A 21,660-nucleotide genomic window follows, 5' to 3' on the forward strand; every position below is an offset into this window, starting at 1 on the left:
TCCAAAACCTCATCAACCTACTCCTGAACCAGATGGGAGGCTGGTGAGGAAAAATAGTGTAATACAATTATGATGGATGCAATGTCGTGCTGATGGAGATTTGGATGGTCTAATTAATGACACAAGAAGAGACTTTTGCTTTCGTTGGAGGATTCGGTCTCATACTCAGAGAGAGGGTGTGTATTTCTGAGTTCATTTGGCAACTTCATAAGGACTGCTAATGGGGCAAGAGTAGGTTAAAGAGGAGCCTCCTGCTAGTTTACTACAATCCCACCATCATACACTGATCTAGCACCTTTCAGCCCCAAGGATCCCAAAGAGACGTACTTACACACACAATCCCCCGCTGAAGCACAGCCAGCGCTGATGACAGCCAGTTAAGCAACCATTGCGCAGAGCTCTTCCCAGCTTTGGGGGTGAAGCAGAAAAATAGGCTGGAGTCTAGAAACCAAGTGTATATGAGGGGAAATGGGCTTTTTACGCTTTGTCAGTTAGTCTCGTGCTACATTTCCTCTGCTGCTTCTTTCATACGGCGAGAGTGGAACAGTGAAAGCAAAGGCGGGACTACAGTTAAGATCCACTTACTCTGCTTACATGAAAAACAAGATTTTTCTGAGTCCCTTCTCAAAGCAACCCCCCCCCCCCCCGCCTTCCTCTGAAGGAATTAAATGCACATCATTTTTCCATGTAATGATTTTGCCAAGCTGGGAGGGCTTTCCAAGGATTTCTACCCATGTATGCCCCACCTGAGGGTGCAAATGCAAGTCCCAGCATACATTCCCCCCAAGAAAGTCTCTGGAGTTCAGTGAATCTGCACCATGGTAGCTCTCACTGCAACTTCATCTATTATACCTCCCCTCAGCATAAAGGGGGCACATCTGCTGGAGCCAGTCATAGAACCATGAGTTCTGCCCCTACCTTCATGTTCTCTAACTTACATTTGCCTGCAGGGGTTGGGCGACACCACAGATTAACAAACACACAACTACAAATGTTTGCTGGGGCAGTGGGGGAGAAGGAGAGTGATACTGGAGATGAAGTTAGGCTATGTGCAAAATAATCTCCCGCCGGTTGTCGATTTGGAGGTTTCTTCCAGTTTATTTTGCAAGTCTTGGCTATGGCGCCAGGCTTTTTCTCCTGCTGCTTGTTTCACTTACTGCTGATGTACTTCACTGTGCATTTGGTTAATAGCACCTTGAGCACAAAGAATGTATCCTGGGTTACCCAGGGCTTTCAGAACCCAAAGCAGTGGTAACTTAACTGTTTCACTCCAGGCAGTGTCAGGAATAAATCAATGGGAGCTCAGCACTTCCGGCTGATGAAAAATTGATATGCGTAAGAGTGCTCTTATCTAAAACACCAATTTATTAGATGCAAGCACACTCACACATAAGCAATAGGTTTAGAACATCCCAGATAATTACCTAGAATCTGAGCTGGTATTGAGAAACTAGCAGCAGGTCCATGATGGCCGGTCTCTTCGCCAGGGAGTATGATGTCAGGAAAATCTCTCAGGATAGCTTCAGAGACCTGCTCTAAAGTACACTCTATTACCTAGTCTTTTTATAGCTAACTTTTACAAAACACACAGCTTACTTACCCTACTGAGTCATCACCTCTCCTAACTACAATAAACTACTTATCAACAAAACATGTCTAACAATCTTAGTCATAATAAGTTTCTATATCAAACACGCCCAAACTCAAGGTCTCCATCCACTTATTTTCTTTCAGTCTCAATTTGTTAACTCTTTTCTCCCCACCTCCCATTCTGATTAGCAGAAACTGCAAGCCTGCAGTTAGCATTTGACCTTGCCTCCAGAAGTCCTGCTTCTTCACATTAGCCTTCAACTAGATGGTGTTCTATTTTATTAATTCATGGTGGGTGGATGCACGCAATATAGTTGTAATTAGCTTGATCAAAGTCTGGGGTGACAACACCCCTCCATTCCGGGGCAACATCCTGGGGGGGGAGGGGGGGCTATCATTTGATAGTTACTTAGCAAGGCATTTTCCTCCCCTCGACTCCCCACACACCCGTAGTTAGTGCCTTGCATAGAAGGCTGTTCTATGATGGCTCTTTTAGCATTTCAGATATTTTTCATGTGCATCAAATGCTCCAGTTCAGATTGCTTTTCCACTCTTTCTGCAGCCATGGCTAAGCATCTACTGAACAATTTCAAATAAAGTTCAGTGTCTGGCTACAACCAGAATGTTCACAATTAAGAGCCAGCTTCTGCTTTCAGTGACAGCAGCTCTCTAGCACCCAGGGAGTCTTCAAGAGCAGAGGACTCCCTCTCTAGACAAGCTAGCTGGCTCTAAGGTTGCTTTATGGCACCAGAGTGACAGGATCTGAGCTAATACATTTATAGATAGAACATTAACGCTCTTCTTTATATTGTGAAGGAAGATTCTACTCATGGGCTCTGTCCTGCTGGTCAAGGCCAACTGAGTGAGGCCTCTATTGCACTGAGTGGCTCCCACATGCCCCATGCTCTCTACTTACATCCTCACCCCCTCAAAAGTATGCCATAAGGCTCAGCACCGCCTTTCTATTTGACTCAGGTGCTCCTGGGTTCTTTGGATAGAGTTTAGGCTAATACGATCTCTTTGGGAATTCCTAGCAGACGGGCCTCGCTGCTCAGGAATGTACCCGTCAGACACCTGGCACGCAGTTGGGCAGCTAGTCCCTCGTGCTGTGGCTACCCTCTATTTTTAGTGTGCTCGCTTGATTAGATCTAGCATGGCTGTGCCGCCATGAGGTGGAATTTACACCTTTAGCCTGATGTGCAGATATTGCCTCAGGGTATGTCTACACGTCAAATACTTGTGCAGCGCTTCAGTGTAGACACTCACTATGTCAACGTGAGGGGTTCGCCCAGCAGTGCAGTTAATCCACCTCCCCAAGAGGCAGCAGAGAGGTCAATCAATGAACGCTTCCATTGACCTAGCACTGTCTATGCTGGGGTTAGGTCAGCATATCTATGTCTCTTGGGGATGGATGTTTCATGCCCCTGAGGGACATAGCTATACTAATGTCAATTTCCAGTGTAGACAAGCCCTCACTGTTTACATAGAATCTACCCCATTGAGTCTTCATTTAAGACGTTAGGGCCCTTTCGCACCACTGACACTCCAAGCCCTGATTTCTACATTGCTTACAATACACACTGGGCTGTTAGCAAACATGAGGCTATTCGGGTTCATTAGGGTTCTGACCTCTAGCCTAGCCCCTTCGCCCACCGGAACATTTCAGTACCTCTCCCCTCCATTCGAGGGCTGGTTTCCCCATCTTGAGGCACTAAGGTCCTAACCCTCCCTTATAATTCTCTCTATGCACCACATAATAGTTGGTGTTCCCCGATCTGTCTCCCTTGGCTGGACACCCTAGATAGAGTGACCAGATGTCCTGATTTTGTAGGGACAGTTCTGATATTTGGGGCTTTGTCTTATATAGGCTCCTATTACCTCCCACCCCTGTCCTGATTTTTCACACTTGCTGTCTGGTCACCCTAACCCTAGAGCAGGGGTGGCCAAACTGAGCCAGAGAAGGAGCCAGAATTTACCAATGTACATTGCCAAAGAGCCACAGTAACAGGTCAGCAGCCCCCCATCAGCTCCCACCCTGCTCCCAGCACCTCCCACCCACCGGCAGCCCCACCAATCAGCACCTCACCCTCCCTCCCCGCACCTCCAGATCAGCTGTTTTGTGTCATGCAGGAGGCTCTGGGGGGAGGAGCGAGGGCATGGCAGGCTCAAGGGAGGGGAGGGGGCGGGAAGGGGTGGCGTGGGGGCAGGGCCTGTGGCAGAGCCAGGGGTTGAGCAGTGAGCACCCCCCGGCACATTGGAAAGTTGGCGTCTGTAGCCCCAGACCCAGAGTTGGTGCCTACACAAGGAGCCGCATATTAACGTCTGAAGAGCCGCATGGGGCTCCGGAGCCACAGCCTGGCCAGCCCGGCCCTAGAGGGTTTTTAAAACATTGTCAGTATATGCTCATTTAGTGAGCAAAGAACATGACATATACTCCTCGTTGCATTAGGAAGATGTCTCTGTATTTTACGTTGTACATGCATTCTAAATGAACATTTCCTTAGCCATGTGTAGCATAACTGAGGATGGTAGCCATGTTTACCCATAACAGAGCTCTGCCTTACTCTGCCACAAACCATTTCTGCTTTTGCTGGGCCTGCTCACTGTTGTCCTCCCATTAGTGCATCCTCTTTCCTCCCCAGCTTTTGATGCTTTGTATGGCTCATGCCAGTTGCTGCCTCTTTATTGACTACTCTCATAGCATAGACAAAGCTAGTCACATCATTGGGCAGTTTACATTTGGCGCACAGTTGGAGGCGATGTGGTGAGACCGTTACAGAAGGTGTGCAGGTTTGGACTGCTGCCAGACGGAGTCACCCAGTCCCAATCATGGTTGCTTCCAGAGGAAAAAACAAACAAACAATCTGATGCTGTTGGCAGCCTAGTTGCTGGCAGATGGAGAGCTGATGTGCCTACAGACTGACCCTGAAGAACTACCCTTAGGTGTGAGCATCTTGAGTCCTTAGCCGGGTTCCTCACGTTTCTTAATGTTGCCAGTAGCTAAATGCATGACAGGCGCTCAGCCCAAAATGTAACTCGTGGGAAGTTCAATGACAATGCCACACAAAGACTTAGGGAATGCATTTAGAATTCCCGGTCATCTGGAATAACAGCTGTGGGGCGTTTTGCTCCCTTTCTTGATAATCACAGTGTAAAAACTGTTCATAATAGTTTGTAATACATGAGTATTGTAATACAGGAGGCCCCAATTCCAGATGGGATTATAGCACCCCAGAGTCCCTGCTCTGGAGAACTAACAGTTCAAACAAACAAGCTAGGCATATGGGGTGTGAGGGAGAATATTCTGATCCCCATTTTAGTGATGGGGAACTGATGAAAAGAGAACAACTAAGTGACCTGCTGAAGGCCACAGAGGAAGACATTGGCAGTGTAGGGCATTGAACCCATGTGCCTTGAGTCCCAGTTCAGTGGCTGAATCATGAGAGCACACTTCCTCTCAACTTTTCTCAATCCCTCCTCCCCACACGTCATATTTATATATCACCGTCCAAGTCATTTCTTTCCTAGCTTTCTCAGACAACATTGTCTTTGGCTGTACAACAACTTTTAGTTAACATGCACACAGACTACTTCTGCTATTTAAATAAATAAAGCATGTTTGTATGTTGGGGCCAAACATTCCCCTTCATGAAGCGGAGCCATGAGCCCTGAATGGTGGGTGTCCTTTTTAAGATGCCATTCCACCATATTCTGCCCTCCAGGAGACAGGCCTGGTGGCAGGGCAGAACAGTCAAGGGTGAGTTGACAATAGTTCAAGCATAAGATGGAGCTCCACAGAAAGCAAGCCAGTTCATTTGTGCTTTCTTGGCCCATTTATGCTTTCTCCTATACCGCTCTCTGTAGCACTTGTTCTCTTGTATCTACTGGGTTATCATTAGCTAGCCCTGCTTTTTTACACTCCCAGTGCCCCCTCCCCCCCCCCACACACTTGCTTTGGTGTGCATAAAAGCTACAAGAGGAGGAGTTACTTTGCTACTCAGAGTTGTTAAACACAGTGACTGTGGAGGCGTACAAAACGTGTACGATTAGGGGGACTGTTGCCCTTCCCCTCACTTCTCATAAAATGCCCCACCTACCCCAAGGCACCACAGGGGCACACATACCCCAATCTAGTTTTAATTTTACAGCCATTGTAGAAAGTCACTGTTGTGTAATTGCATATTTATGCCACCTGGGAGAGTGCACTGGACCTAAGCATCATCTATTATTCAGTGTGTGGTCCAGGACTGTGAATCAGCTGTACATATTTTAACGGATTATTTTAGGTCTAGTTCATTTTTAGGTTGTTAGATAGTTGTGGTTATATTTTACAAGTTTCCTAAAGTAAAACTGTAAACTTGTCATTGTACAGCATTTTATTAGGGAGAATCAGAACTGCATTTTTGGCTATGCGCTTACAATATCAACTATAATGTTAAACTGGAGGTTGCATGATTAACAGCAGTGTCTTAGCTCTAGGGGAAGTCCCAGATTTTGCTGAAGCTGTTTATCATAACAGCTAATTTTCATTCAGGATAAATGAAAGCATAGTTAAATGGCCCTTTGGTGCAATGGTTTCCATTGTTTTGGCTGAGGCCCCCCCGGAGACTGATAAACACCACTGCCCAAAATTAGACTGAATGCAAATGTGGCAGCTGGGGATTAACTCGGTGGAGATATGTGTGTCTATATGTCAGTACCAGTCAGAGGCAGCTAGAAAGCAAGTGGCGAGGGCCAGAAAATAAACAAGACAGCAAGAGAAACATTAGTAGTTGCCGTAAGAGAAAGTCAAGAGTGCTTTTTGGGCAGCGTGCTGGCTAGACGGAAGCCTTGGAATTATAAACAAGGAGACTACTTGTACGATCAACCAGTATTCAAGGAAACAGGACTTTGCATTCTTTGCAAATAAACAGGATCAATTTCTGATTGATCAATTTTTCTTCCAAATGGAAACATTCCTCCAGGCCCCCTTGTCTATTGGCTAACTGCTCAGGCCAAAAAAGGGGTGACAATAAGTTACAGGAAAGTCATTACTTACTAGCTTTGCCAATATATTATTAAACACATAAATTGAGATATTGACTACAGGCCAGACAGGTCAAGAAGACATTGTGACAAACGCTGTACAAATGCATAGGTGACATCATCATCATCATCGACCTCATTAGTTGTATTGTAGTCACAATTGAGATCAGGGCCTCATTCTGCTAGGCACTGAGTCAGAGAGTCCTTCCAAAAGTGACAGAAAAAGAAGTACCAGGAAGAAGCTAGTATTACCTCTGTTTACAGATGACTTGCCCAAGGTCACTCAGGGAGTTTGTAGCAGATCAGTGAATGAAACCCAGATTTCCCGAGGCCGAATCAAGTGTCTTAACAAGACCATCTTGCCCCGCTTTGAAAATAAGCTTTATACATGTCCATTACAGCAGATGCTGGATTTTTTGAGGGGGAAGAGGCATGAAACATTGTACAGGTAATGTGTGCTTTTGGGATTCATGAAATGCTCTTTTCCAGTCACTGAAGCTCTTTTTATACTCTCAGCATAATTATATTAAACGGAACCATGCAGGGACAGGCTCTTGTTTGCCAGTGTGCGGCTGGCGTTGCCACCTTGCTTATGAAGTTACTGGGCATGACAAATCTAGTCCAATTGTTCATTCTACACATTACACTTGTCTGTGAAGAGGTCATACACTTTTAAAACATCCCTCTTTAGCTGCCACGTCCCCGGGAGAAAAAATGGAGTGGGGATCACAGGGAGGGTAACAGCACACAGAGTGGAGCCTCCTGATTATTGACGTTGCTTGCCAATGTGGGGTTAAGGGTTCTCACAGCTCCTTGCGGGAGGCATTTAGCACATAGGCTCGCACACCCCAACTCCCGCAACCAAAAGAGCAGTAAGACCACGGAGTTCGTTCAGCAGCCTTGACCATGGAGTGTCAGGAATGAGGAAAAAAAATTAAAAACAAAAACAAAAAAAGCCCAGCTCGCCAGTGATGTGCTGCTGTTTTAATGAGCCCATCCTTCTGAAAAACGTCCACTTCAGTGCTAATGTACGTGACATCACCTGGATAAAAGTCTCTCCTCCTTCCTCCACAAGTCCCACCCAGCCCATCCACTACCCCATCAAAACCTATCAAGTCTTTATGTATGTCCCTGCCCTGGGGCCAGTACCTCTCAAGCCACAAGGCTCTTTCTTTCCTAGCACCTCATGGAAGCTCCTTGAAGTGGGTCTCTTACCTGGCAGCTGTTCCTCAGCAGCAGAGGTCAGATTGGAGAACTGGTCTGAACTCAGCATGATGAAATTGAACCCAAACGAGACGTACGTCATTTAGGAAGGAAAAAAAATCAAACACACAACTACAAAATGGGGACTAATTTGCTAGACAGTAGAACTGTTTGAAAAGGATCTGGGGGTTATAGGAGAGCACAAATTGAATAGGAGTCAACAATATGATGCAGGTGCAAAAAAGGCAAATATCATTCTGGACTGTATTAACAGGAGTGTCGTATGTAAGACATGGGTGCACAGCTCTCAACTTTCACGTGGTAAATAAGCACCACCGACTTTCACAATAAGCCAAAAAGAAAGCTAATCCTAATTCAAAACAAGGCCAAAACAAGCCAATCCCTAAGAACTCCAACAGTCTATGTGACTAGATCTCCCCCACCCCTGGCATGCAGTCTGGGATGGTGGTGGGCCCGCTGTGCACCCCTGACTCTCTCCCCTGCTTGAAAGGAGCTGATCAAAAAAAAGAAGCCACAAGCTACAACAAGCAACAAGCTACAAGCCAGAAACTAGCCAACAGCAACTCACAAGCTAATTAAGCCAAAAACAAGCCAAATTTCTGCGGGTTTTTTTGTGGGGTTTATTTTTTGCAGGATTGGCATGTCTGCATGGGAGGTAACTGCCCCTCTCTGCTCAGCACTGGTGAGGCCTCCGCTGGAGTACTGTCCCCAGACCTAGGCACCACACCTTAGAAAAGATGTGGCAAAATGGGAGAGACGGTCCAGAGGCGAGCAACAAAAATGATTTATTTCAGAGTAGCAGCCGTGTTAGTCTGTATTCGCAAAAAGAAAAGGAGGACTTGTGGCACCTTAGAGACTAACCAATGTATTTGAGCATAAGCTTTTGTGGGCTACAGCTCACTTCATTGGATGCATTCAGTGGAAAATACAGTGAGGAGATTTATATACACGCAGAACCTGAAAAAATGGGTGTTATCATACACACTGTAAGGAGAGTGATCACTTAAGATGAGCTATTACCAGCAGGAGAGCTGGGGAGTGATAATCAAGGTGGGCCATTTACAGCAGTTAACAAGAACATCTGAGGAACAGTTGGCGGGGGGGGTGAATAAACATGGGGAAATGATTTAGCAGCCTTGACATGGGAGGCAAGATTTAAAAAGCTGGGCCTGTTATTTTTGAGAAAAGACAGAGGGGCAGACCTGATAACAGTCTTCAGATATGTTTAGGGCTGTTATAAAGAGGCTGGTAATCAATTGTTCTTTATGTCCACTGAAGGCAGGACAAGATGTAATGGGTTTAATCTGTAGCAAGGGAGATTTAGGTTAGATATTAGGAAAAAACCTAACTATAAGGGCAGTTAAGAGGTGGAATATACGTCAAAAAGAGACTGTGGAATCTCATCACTGGAGGTATTTAAGAACAGGTTAGACAAACACCTGTCAGGGATGGTCTAGATATACTTGGTCCTGCCAGAGTGCAGGGGGCTGGACTTGATGATTCCAGCTGTACATTTCTATGATTCGGTCCTGCTGGCAGGGGGCTAGCCCTGCAGCCTCCAGACATGATCAACTGAGTGACTAGCATGCTCCAACAGTGGTCTGGATGGCTGCTTGAAATATGCGGCAGGAGGGTTATTATGCTTCTAGAATCTGTAGAGCCTCTTCGGGAGCTGCTAAAAGCCTGTGGTTCCATGTCATCTTCTGGCCCCTTCCTGCTCTTCACTGGCTTCCCAGAACCATGGTAATGGAGCTTCAGCCCCCGAAACCCCTTTCAAACAGGGGCTCTACAGAAGAGGCTGAGCTGTATAAGCTACCCTTCGGTTGTTGGGCTTGGTTTGCGGGGACCAAGCAAGACAAAAAACAGATGACACCCATTCTCTCTCTTTCTCTCTCTCTCGTACACACCCCTTGCAACATATTGCGAGCGCTTCACAGACTGGGAGGTGGAATGGTGTCACATGGCAGCCATACTCCAGCATGTGCAATGAGCCATTTGCTGCTACATTTCAATGACCTGCCCCTTGAGCTTTGGACACAGTTCATGTTTTATGGCAGCTGGCAGCTGCCACTCAAGCGCTTGCCAAGGCACTCTGCTCCCGCGCCAGGGACTGCCTCTACAGTGCTCCTATTGGCCTAGCTGAGGCAAATAGAAACCTGAACGCTATTCTCAGCCTCTCCCCACTAGCTGCATTGCTGCCCCAGCTAGTGGGCTTGGATTGCTGGACAGCCATAGCGAGCATGCCCTCACACTAAGCAGCATGTGTCATACACCATGATTCCAGGGGCTACTTAGGCACCTGCAAACTGTAGGTTTCTTGCAGCTAATGCGGGGGGGGGGGGAGACCAAAAACTGTAACACAAAGCGGGGGAGGGCTCAGCTCAAAGAGTTTGAAAACTGCCCAGGGTGCAGGGTAGCTGGGGGTTGTGGGCAGGGGGCGCAGGGACCGTTCAGGGCCAAGGCATGCCACAGCCAGCGGCTGTGTACAGGGAGGGATGTAGCTCAGATACGGGCAGGTCGTAGCTACGGGGTGTGTGCTGGGAGGGATGTAGCTCAGGGTGCAGAGAGGGGTGTAGAGAAAGGGGTAGCTAGGGGCTGTGTGCAGGCAGGGAGTAGCTAGGGGCTATGTGTAGACGGGACTGCAGCTCAGGAGTAGCTAGGGGCTATGTGTAGACAGGGTGGCAGCTCAGGGTGTGTGCCGGGAGGGGGTGCAGGCAGGCAGGGATAGCTAAGGGGTGTGTGTGCTGGGAGGTTGTGTTTCATACCACATTTGGGTGAAGGTTGCCCCAGGACAGGGATGGTGCCGCTCCTCCTCCCCACCCCCCACCCCACTGCAACCATGCTGCCCCTCCCCGCCAAGTTGATTGGGAGTGGAGACTGAGGTCAGGGTGTCCCCCTCCCGCTGCCCATCTTGTAATCAGGCAGGCAGAATGCACCCCTTGTCCCAGCACCTGTCCAGTGAAGTTGCCTCCACTGTGCCAACTATGGACCGAGTCCCCGGCCGGCCCTGCAACAGCAGCACCCCTGGACCCTCGGCCACAGCTCCTTCGTACACCCTAGCTCCACCCCTCCAAGCACACAGCCCCTACCTACACCGTGAGCAACACCCTGCCTGCACACAGCCCCTAGCTACCCCCCTGCCTGCAACCTGAACTACACCCCTCTCGGTGCACAGATCCTTGTTACCCCCTCACCTTCACCCTGAGATACACCACTCCCAGCACGCAGCCCCAGCTATCACCTGCCAGCACCCTGTGCTGCCCTTCTCTCTGCACATAGCCCCTAGCTACGCCCGCCTGCACCTTAAACTACATCCCTCTTTGTACGCTGAGCTACACCACTCCCCGCACACAGGCTCTAGCTACCTGTTACCTGCACCCTGAGCTGCAGCCCCTAGCTAGGGTTGGCAGGCAGCCAGTTTTCGACCAGAACACGCAGCCAAAAAGGGACCCTGGCAGCTCCGGTCAGCACCACTGACTGCCGTTAGAAGTCCGGTTGGCGGCACAGCGGGACCAAGGCAGGCTCCCTGCCTGCCCTGCTCTGCACAGCTCCCTGGAAACAGCCAGCATGTCCAGTCCCTAAGCACAGGGTGATCAGGGAAGCTCAGCGTGCTGCCCCCTCATCCCCTGTGCTGGCTCCGTGGCTCCCACTGGCCGGGAACCATAGCCAATAGGAGCTGCCAGGGCAGCACCTGTGGTCAAGGGCAGCATGCACCATGTAGAGTCGCCTGGCTGTGGCTCAGCCTACAGCCTGGACATGCCAGCTGCTTCTGGGAGCAGTGCGGAGCCAGGGTAGGCAGGGCGCACCCTGAAACCCCTCCCCCATGTCCTGCCTCCTGTGCCCTAACTCCCTCTCAGACCCCACACCCCAGCCCTGAACACCCTCTTGGAGCCTGAACCCCTCATTTCTTGCCCCACCTTGGAGTCTACACCCCCAGATGGAGCCCTCACCCTAGGTAGGTGTCAGTAACAGGCACACGAAAGCCCAAACACTTTGTTACTGTGTAAAGATATAGAGAAGGTACATGAAAGCGTTTTAGTTGGTAGGAGGTAGGTGGGCTAGCCCCACTCTCCTGACCAGTTGTTTTTAGGTAGCTGCATTCTGCCTCTCTCAAATACCCCTGCATTAAACAGATCCAATGTAGTTTATTTTTTTTAAACTTTTTTGGGGGTCACATATATGGTAAATAGCTGTTGTGTTTTAGCCCAGTATTTTAAAAGCAGCTAGCTTAATTCCGGTCAAACACATTATACGTATGTATTTAGCATTTGTTACACTACTGTATATAATAGCCAGCATGCTATCAACAGCTATACTTAAGACTACCTCAGAACTTCCATCATTAAACCCATTTCTCAGAGGCATAACTTTCGGACTCTTTCATTTTTGAGGCTGCAATTTTCTGGGCCCGCTCTCAGTCAAAGTGCGAATGTTTTCACTTTATTTTGTGTACAGGATGGGTTCCCCCTCCCCACAATGCTGTGGATGTGAGAGTGAGGGCAAGGTGTGGAAATGATTTTTTGGTCTAAGCCTGAAATGTCTGGGGACTAGAAAGTTGCACTTTAGTAGGGAGAGAATCCTTAAGGAGGTGCTTTCCAGGATCCTGGTGATTTGGCTGATTAGGTTGTTTGAAATCATATCAGGGGTATAAATTTTAACAGCAGCTATTTCCATTTTAAAGCAAAGATGGCTGAACCACACAAAAAACATACTCGAATCCCGGATAGGTCCAGTGGCTAGTGCTCACTGATCTGTATACAGTCACTGTGTAGTTAGGGAGGAAGTCATCGATTGCTGCTCAGTATACCAGTCCAGCTCTTTTAGTTTTCTTTAATGTATACAAGGGTTGGGATGCAACAAAAACAAGCAAGACATTGAGCCATCATGCACACTCTTCTCAGGTCCCTCCTTTCTGTTCAGCTTATTTGTTTGCATCATCTTTTCTGTTAACAGTGTTCATTAAGAGGACTAAATTTCAGCCATCTTTTAAAAGACGTGTTTTAAAGAGGGATTTGAATAAGTAATACCACCTAACACTGAAAATGCTTTTTATCCCACGATCTCAGTGCTTTGCAAAGGGTGGATAAGGATCCTTATTCCGATTTCACAGAGGACACAGACACAGAGTTGAATCCCTTGCCTAGGTCAAACAGAGTCAGCTGTCAGAATGGAGAACAGAAACCACAGCTATGACTGTTCAGCAGTTACCACTGGTACACACTACCCCTTGGAGGAAAAGTGGTCAATATCAGCAGGCTCCACCCAAAAAAGGGGCTGCAGGGAAGAAGCCAAGAAATCAGAGTGGGTGAAATACATGATGGGGAAGCACAGTTACTTACTGTAGTAACTGTGGTTCTTTGAGATATGTTGTCCATGTATGTTCCACTTCCAGTGGTGTGTATGCATCCTATACACGAGATCAAATTCTTTTGAAAAGCAGTATCCCTTAGGGCTGCACTTGTGCCCTGCATGCCCTCTCTGTTCCACAGCCAAGTGCATAAAGGGCAGAGCAGCTGCAATTGCTAGACAGTGTTGGATGATATAGGGTGCCATAGCTGAGGGGAAGGAAGGTGGGTTGTGGAATACATGTGGACAACACATCTCAATGAACAGTTACGGCCGAGCAAGTAACTATTCTCTCTTTTTTGAGCAATTGTCCACATGTATTCTACTCCTGGAAACCCACAAGCAGTGATTTCAGGTCCTGCAGGTGGTTACTCTAAGTCTTTTGAAACAATAACTGTAAAATAACTGCCAAAAGCGCACATTGGACCTGACGCCCCCCCATCACGGAGTCACGTTGAGTGAAGGTGTGAACTGAAGTCCAGGCAGCTGCTCTACAAATCTCTGACACTGGAATGCCCCTTAGATAAGCTGCCGAGGCCGCTTGAGCTCTGATGGGATAGGCCTTAATATGTGTATGTGGGTCCATCTATGCTCTTGTATGCAAGTTCTCCTGCAGTCTGACACCCATTTAGACAGTCTTTGAGAGGATACAGGCTGACTTTTCATTCTGGCAGCAGAGGCCAGAAATAGTCTAGGAGAATTTCTGAATGGTCTCATACAAGACAAACAGTGGGCGAGAGTCCTGATAACATCCAAGGTTTGGAGTTTGGCTTCCCCTTGGCTAGTATAAGGCTTGGGAAAAATAATTGGCAGGACAATCACTTGATTCAGGTGAAATCCAGAGACAGCTTTAAGTAAGAATTTTGAGTGAGGTCTTAATGTCACCTTGTCCTTATAAAATGCTGGATATAGGGGGCAGGGTCCTGCCATGAAGGATTCAGTCTCTCCTTTCTTAGGCACTAGGTCTATGTCTACACTACCACTTGCGTCAGCAAAACTTATGTTACTCAGGGGTGTGAATATTCCACCCTCCCTGAGCAACAAATTACACCACCAGAAGCGCTAGTGTGCACAGCGCTATGTCAGTGTGAGACCTTCTGCAGAAGGTCCTATGATGGTGTCCCCTGAATAGATATGTGGGCACAGTTGGCAACGGGCTTTGTTGCAAGGATAGGTTCCTGGGTTAGTGGTTCTGTTGTGTGGTGTGTGGTTGCTGGTGAGTATTTGCTTCAGGTTGGGGGGCTGTCTGTAGGCAAGGACTGGCCTGTCTCCCAAGATCTGTGAGAGTGATGGGTCGTCCTTCAGGATAGGCTGAAGATCCTTGATGATGCGTTGGAGAAGTTTTAGTTGGGGGCTGAAGGTGACGGTTAGTGGCGTTCTGTTATTTTCTTTGTTGGGCCTGTCCTGTAATAGGTGACTTCTGGGTACGTTTCTGGCTCTGTCAATCTGTTTAATCACTTCAGCAGGTGGGTATTGCAGTTGTAAGAATGTTTGATAGAGATATTGTAGATGTTTGTCTCTGTCTGAGGGGTTGGAGCAAATGCAGTTGTATCATAGAGCTTGGCTGTAGACAATGGATCGTGGGGTATGGTCTAGATGAAAGCTGGAGGCATGTAGGTAGGAATAGCTGTCAGTATGTTTCCGGTATAGGATGGTGTTTATGTGACCATCGCTTATTAGCACCATAGTGTCCGTTGCCAAATGAATGCACATATCTATTCAGGGGACACCATCATAGGGCCTAATCACATCAGCCACACCATCAGAGGCTCACTCATCTGCACATCTACCAATGTGATCTATGCCATCATGTGCCAGCAATACCCCTCTGCCATGTACATTGGTCAAACTGGACAGTCTCTATGTAAAAGAATAAATAGACACAAATCAAACATCAAGAATTATAACATTCAAAAACCAGTTGGAGAACACTTCAATCTCTCTGGTCACTCGATTACAGACCTAAAAGTTGCAATTCTTCAACAAAAAAACTTCAGAAACAGACTCCAATGAGAGACTGCTGAATTGGAATTAATTTGAAAACTGGATACAATTAACTTAAGCTTGAATAGAGACTGGGAGTGGATGGGTCATTACACAAAGTAAAACTATTTCCCCATGTTTATTCCCCATCCCCACCCCACTGTTCCTCAGACGTTCTTGTCAACTGCTGGAAATGGCCCACCTTGATTGTCACTACAAAAGGTTCCCCCGTCACACCACCCTGCTCTCCTGCTAGTAATAGCTCACCTTAAGTGATCACTCTTTTTACAGTGTGTATGGTAACACCCATTGTTTCATTTTCTCTGTGTATATAAATCTCCCCACTGTATTTTCCACTACATGCATCCGACGAAGTGAGCTGTAGCTCACGAAAGCTCATGCTCAAATAAATTGGTTAGTCTCTAAGGTGCCACAAGTACTCCTTTTCTTTTTGCGAATACAAACTAACATGGCTGCTACTCTGAAACCTTCATTTTTTAAACACTCTGAGCAGTGCTCTCCCCTCCCTCTCTCCTCAGAAGATTGCATTGAGAAAGATTTGGGGGCTCTTGACAATTTCATAATCAACATGTAAAGTCTGGAGCTTGGGGTGGTCCTGGGGCTAACAGGAGCAGCAGCAGACACAATCTGGTCCAGTTTCCTCTTCATCTGGCACAGAAGATGCACTCACAGATCCTTCCACAAGGAAAAGCGGTTTTTTGGAAGGATTCCCTCACATTTTGTGTCCTTTTTAAAAAAAGGCAATAAACTGAGCACTTAAGTGGGTATATATACTTTACTGAGGCAGAAGCAGCATTTTGAGTCTCCATCATTAATATGAACAGCTGCCTTGCAGGAGGGACATAGAGTCTAAATCCACAGGATTTAAATTGCCCTGTTTTGAGGACTGGGGGGGTCTAATACCCATGCACTCCTGAAGCTGGAGATCTTGTCTTTTTATTTTTAATTTGCCAACACACAAAGAAACAAGGAATACCATACTAAGGAATGCTAAACTCAAAACTAGAGAACACTTGCAGAAAGACGTGGATGCTGAAACGGTTCTGTCTCACTGCCACCGGGAGGCAAGAAGGAAATGATGGGCAGTTGTGGCCACTCTGCCCTTTATATCCTTGGCTACAAAACTCCAGAGGGCATGTGGGGTGTAGATACAGTCCCCAATGGACAATATAATCCAATCTCACGTGCATGAGGTGCATGTGCACTGCTAAAAGTGGAATACAAATGGACAATCACTTGAAGAAAAGTTAGAAATGTAGCTTGAATGGAAACAAGAGCAGAAAGGTAGGAGGAATTAAGTTATGCAGGACTCTGATGGCAAGAGCGAGGAGCTCGAGGTTGATTTAAACAAATCTATAGCTTGTAAACTACAAACATTTTAAGCACAGTAATTATGACAGCACTCAAAGGTGCGGATCAGGACACTGTACAAACTAAGGGATAGACATGGCTCCTATTACAAAGAGTTTACGGTATAAGGACTACTAAATGCAGTACTTAAAATAAAGAGACCACTGAATTCATTTTAAAAATCTTTATGTGAATATAAGAATATTTTCCAGAGAAAGAATAAAACCAGAGTTTAAAAATTAGTGCAATTTTTCCCCCAGTTCTATAGTGATAACACAGTTTTTACATTTGTTTTAAAAACAGAAGATTTAGACATTGATACAGAAACCTCAAACCTGGTCGGACAAGTGGAAAGAAAAGTAAAAGTTTATCATTCACCATTAACTAAGTAGCATTTGGGCTTTTTTTTAAAAAATTCCTAATCTATGACTGCTTAAAACATTAGTATTGCTTTTACTAGTTGTCACAAAGTAAATGCTTATAAAACAGAATACTTTTGCATATTTCTTGTTAAGAAAAAATACTGGGTGAAATTTTCATTAATTTCACTGAATGTATCTTAATCTCTTAAAATACAGGTGTGTTAAAGCTGCCTGATACACCTAGGAATGACAGAAATATACTAATCCAAAATTAGGATTATTAATGGAAACCACCAGAAAAACCATATTTCAACCAAAGGGGCAGAGTTAATCCCACACAAATATCTTATTACAAATTAAATTAAATTAAATGGTCTCACACCAGGTAGACTCTCTATCCCCAAAATCATCCATGAAACAATGCTCTAGTAATTTACAATGTAGGGTGCAAAGGACATGTTTTCTTTCATCACTGGATCTATATTACCAGCTTTATTAGAAAGTTACTTCTTTCCAACTTTATTAGCTGTACTGGAGAAATACAACAGGAGTCAATTATCTCACTTAATAATCTGTGTGCATTTACAGCTGTGACATCTGGACACAACATAAATTAGATTTATCACAAGATGGCAAATAGCCCTAGTCTCTGGATCACCCCAATTGTCCACACTAAGTAAATCTGTGACACAAAGCAATTGTACATAGCTCAGTAATTTGTAGCTAAATAATTCACCACTTTTCTAAAGAGTGTGCCATCAATAAAGATGCTCAAAACATGCTCAATATAAAGGTTAATCCTACTGCATCTTTTATTATACCACCTTAAAACAAGAGGAAATGAATAGTACATTAATGGCTCATGATGCAATACTGAGGTCTGTTGATCAATTCCTCACTCGCAGGTGGAGGTCCAAATTTAACCAGACCTGTGAAAATAGTTCTTCTATAACTTCTGACTAGCCCTGAATAGATGCTAAAGAAGTGACATACTGCTTTACCAGTTCCAATAATTGTAAGTAAAATTTCAGCTGACAGCTAAATACATAGTGATGGCCATCCCATAAATCCCTCATACAGATAATCCTTCCCTGAAAATCCAAGTTGTCCTTGAGTAACCACTAAAATGTTTACTGCTACTTAGCTGACATAGCCTCAGCGAAGTAAAAGGGATCATATTCCTTATTCAGGTTCTTTGGAACTGGTGTCTGCAGTTTTGAGAAGGGTTGGTGAAAGGGTTCTATTCCTACTAGCACCTGATTTCTGATATTGACACTGCACCACTAATGTGATACACATGACGGAATCCATTAGGACTATATTCTAAATGAGTGCTTTCAAAAGGAAGCTCAAGACTTACCGTGTTTGTGAAATCGCATTGAGAGGGAAAAACACCTATTCAATGCTATTCGTGATTGTTCTGTTCCACATTTGACAAAGAACATACTGAAATACTAAACTTTTTAAACATAAGAGTCATGCTAAGACATCTGCAAAAGTTGCCTCCCCACCCACCCACCCACTTTTAATATTAGTAGGCAATCAAAGCTTAGAAACATACGAAAACACAATCCAGCAATATCAATGCATCAGTAAGAGACATCAACAGAAGCACAGAATTCTGCAGGACAGAACTTGAAAGACAAAATAATAATTCATTTAGAATATTTATTACAAATGAGTGTAGTATACGGTTAGATTTCAGCTTTCTCTATTAATAAACATTTTAAGAGGAAATCAAACTGAATGCCGATATTTATAATACTGTAAAGAGAGCAAAACACTTTTTAAAGAAACAAACTCAACAAGTGGACAGACTTTTCCTGTGGAATCATGCAGGAGGTCAAGTTCCAGAACTATCAGGACCTTCGGGAAGCAAGAGATCAAAAGATATGCCTTTTTTAGAGGGCTTGTGAAGTATCTAATGCAAAGCTACTCAAAATTCATATTTCATTACAAACTCAAAAAGACCTATTTTTGAATTTTGCAAGCAAAACTGAGTCCAGCTTTCAAATAAATATGGCTTTAATATTGAAAAGATACACACATTCTTTTAATCCAAGCACGTGATTGTGTTTACTATACTGGGCTACAGATAGGTATGGTAGCCTTACATCTTTACCTTAGTTTGCTAGATTAGGTTTCTTTTAAATCTGTTGAGATTTTATTCACTGTGTTATTTTACTATTGATGTGACAAAACTGGTCTAGTCAGTTTATAAGATCATGGAAAATTCAAGTCTTTTTTAAACGTGCTTTTTGATGTGAAAATAGCCATTTTTGTAAACAAATGTCAACTGAAGTGTTGTATAGATAGGTGTGAAACAAATTTTTATTAAAGCTACTGTTAAAATGATCTAATAAATGGGTTTAAGGAAAGAGTGTCTAGACATCTGGATAGAATGCTTAAATTATCCAAAAGTACAAAATTTCATTTAGAAGTCATAAAATACATATAGTACATAATCTGCAACATCCCAAATTGCGATTAATAAATTTCACACCAATCCATCTAGCTATGTTCATCTTCCGAGGTCTGGAATACCGGATGTCTTATACCTTTATCTTTTCCATGCCAAACAATCGTTACTAACCATGCACAATGATATCTCCACTAGCCTGTCTGCTTGATGTGATTAGTTCACAGTAATTAAAGAAAATATATAAAAACCTGAGGAATGAGAGTGATTTCTATGCGCAAAGCTGTCTAAGTGAACTGAATAAATATTAGGGATTTCCCCTCTCCCAAAGACTGTAATAAAAATTATATAATACAACTACATTTTAAAAGGGTTTTTTTTAAAAACATTATTGACTACTACATTAAATTCAAAGCAACAGACTTTTTGGCTTTAGTGAATTCAGCACCTTAAAGACAGGTTTTCCTTAAGAAGTATACACACAAATTTAAACAAACAAATTAAGTAGTTACCATTTTAAGTAGACTGAAACTTTCTGCCTCTTGATTGAGATAGTGATATATCTTCTGTCTTAAAAGTTAAGTCCTGAAGTCACTAAACAGTTTTGGAATGCCAAAATTCTCTTGATTCACAAATGCATCATTTTAAAACTATTGACTCTTCTAGCCAAAGGACTGATTTTTCTTTATGTTATAAAGAACCCAGTAAATATACCTAGTGTTATCAATTTTCTGATGTTTTCCATAAAATTGTTCTGTTAAAAAAAACAGTCAATTCCAGACTAAAAATATTAAATATAATATATATTGTCAATCTTTTGTATTTATGTACAATATATTACGAAAACAAATATAAATCTTTAAAGCTGTGATTGTAAACACATACTTCAGTTATTCAAATCTACTTCCATCTAAGTGCTGCTTTTTAGAAAAGGTCGCTGGTGCAACAGTCTTTAGTAGACTACGTGTGCTGATGATTTTTAGAAACCATTCACCAAATTAATTTACCATTGTGTATTCAATCAGTGTTGATGTTAAAATAGCTGAAGCCTAGCATCACAACCTCTTCCTCGGCCAGGTAGTTATAATGGAAGCCACAAAATATTTTAAGGACACTTTAGTGTAAACATTTCCTTTGTGGTTTAATCCGATGTTGCATTAGGTACTTTAATAGAGAGATTCCGCCTGGCGTTGGTGACATATCGTTGCTGTGCCAGGAAAGAGCGTCCAGGAGGGCACGACTCAGGGTCTTTGCAGGCACTGCTAGCCACCAGTCTGGATTCCATACCGAGCTTCTGGAAAGCCAGGCTCTGGGAAGAAATAAAATAAGTGAATGAGATATTTTTTTCACATCATCAAAAGCAGCAGAAGTTTTGAATTGCATGTCCCAGTCCCTTTTCCCACTCCCTCCCCCATCCCCGGCTTTCAGTCAAATTTCTTTCCCCTCACCACTCCCAGTCTTCTTGTCCCAATCTACTCCTTTCCTTTCCCTAGCCACATGGAAGAACTGTGAGGGTCTTGAGCATGCTCAATGAGGACAGAATCTTTAGAGTTCAGAGATTTTAGCTGCTGAAGTCTTCTCTGAGTACGTGGGAATTGAAACATTTCAGAGGCTTATAACTTAACCAAATTTGAGTGCATTTTCACGGAAACAGCAAAAGGCATATTCCCTAACGCAAAGGCCAGCCCTGTGCCAAAGTTCAAGATCCTACTCCAAAGTATGGGCGTACTAGAGCTTCTGAGAGGAAAAAGTCAGATTTTTTTTTTTGGGGTAAACATTGCAAAACAGAATAATAGACATGTAGGGCTGGAAAGGACCTTGAGAAGTTAATTATCAAGTTGAGCCCCCTGCGCTGAGGCAGGACCGAGTATACCTAGACCATCCCTCACTGGTGTTTGTTCAACCTGTTCTTAAAAACCTCCAATGATGGGGATTCCACAACCTCCTTTTGAAGCCTACTCCAGTGTGTAACTACCCTTACAGTTAGATAGTTTTTTTCCTAATATCTAACCTAAATCTCCCTTGCTGCAGAGTAAGCCATTTAGGTTGGATATTAGAAAAAACCTTTTCACTAGGAGGGTGGTGAAACACTGGAATGCGTTACCTAGGGAGGTGGTAGAATCTCCTTCCTTAGAAGTTTTTAAGGTCAGGCTTGATTAATTGGGGATTGGTCCTGCTTTGAGCAGGGGGTTGGACTAGATGACCTCCTGAGGTCCCTTCCAACCCTGATATTCTATTCTACAAGCCCACTACTTCTTGTCCTGCCTTCAGTGGACATGGAAAACAATTGATCGCCATCCTCTTTACAACAGTCCTAAACATATCTGAAGACTTATCAGG

At 44.5% G+C, this 21,660-nt stretch overlaps 1 protein-coding gene across 1 annotated transcript in view; it reads right to left on the reverse strand.

Annotated features, from left to right (window-relative positions):
• Positions 1–19,306: 19,306 nt before the first annotated feature.
• The window catches only part of HOOK1 (hook microtubule tethering protein 1), a 56,020-nt gene continuing 53,666 nt past the window's right edge, over positions 19,307–21,660 (reverse strand). The window contains exon 22 of the mRNA XM_077823757.1: positions 19,307–20,629. Within this exon, the coding sequence (XP_077679883.1) occupies positions 20,462–20,629 (168 nt within the window). The 3' untranslated portion in view covers positions 19,307–20,461. The remainder of the gene's footprint in view (positions 20,630–21,660) is intronic.

The sequence above is a fragment of the Eretmochelys imbricata genome, chromosome 8 (assembly GCF_965152235.1).
Source record: "Eretmochelys imbricata isolate rEreImb1 chromosome 8, rEreImb1.hap1, whole genome shotgun sequence".
Classification (NCBI taxonomy): Eukaryota; Metazoa; Chordata; order Testudines; family Cheloniidae; genus Eretmochelys; species Eretmochelys imbricata.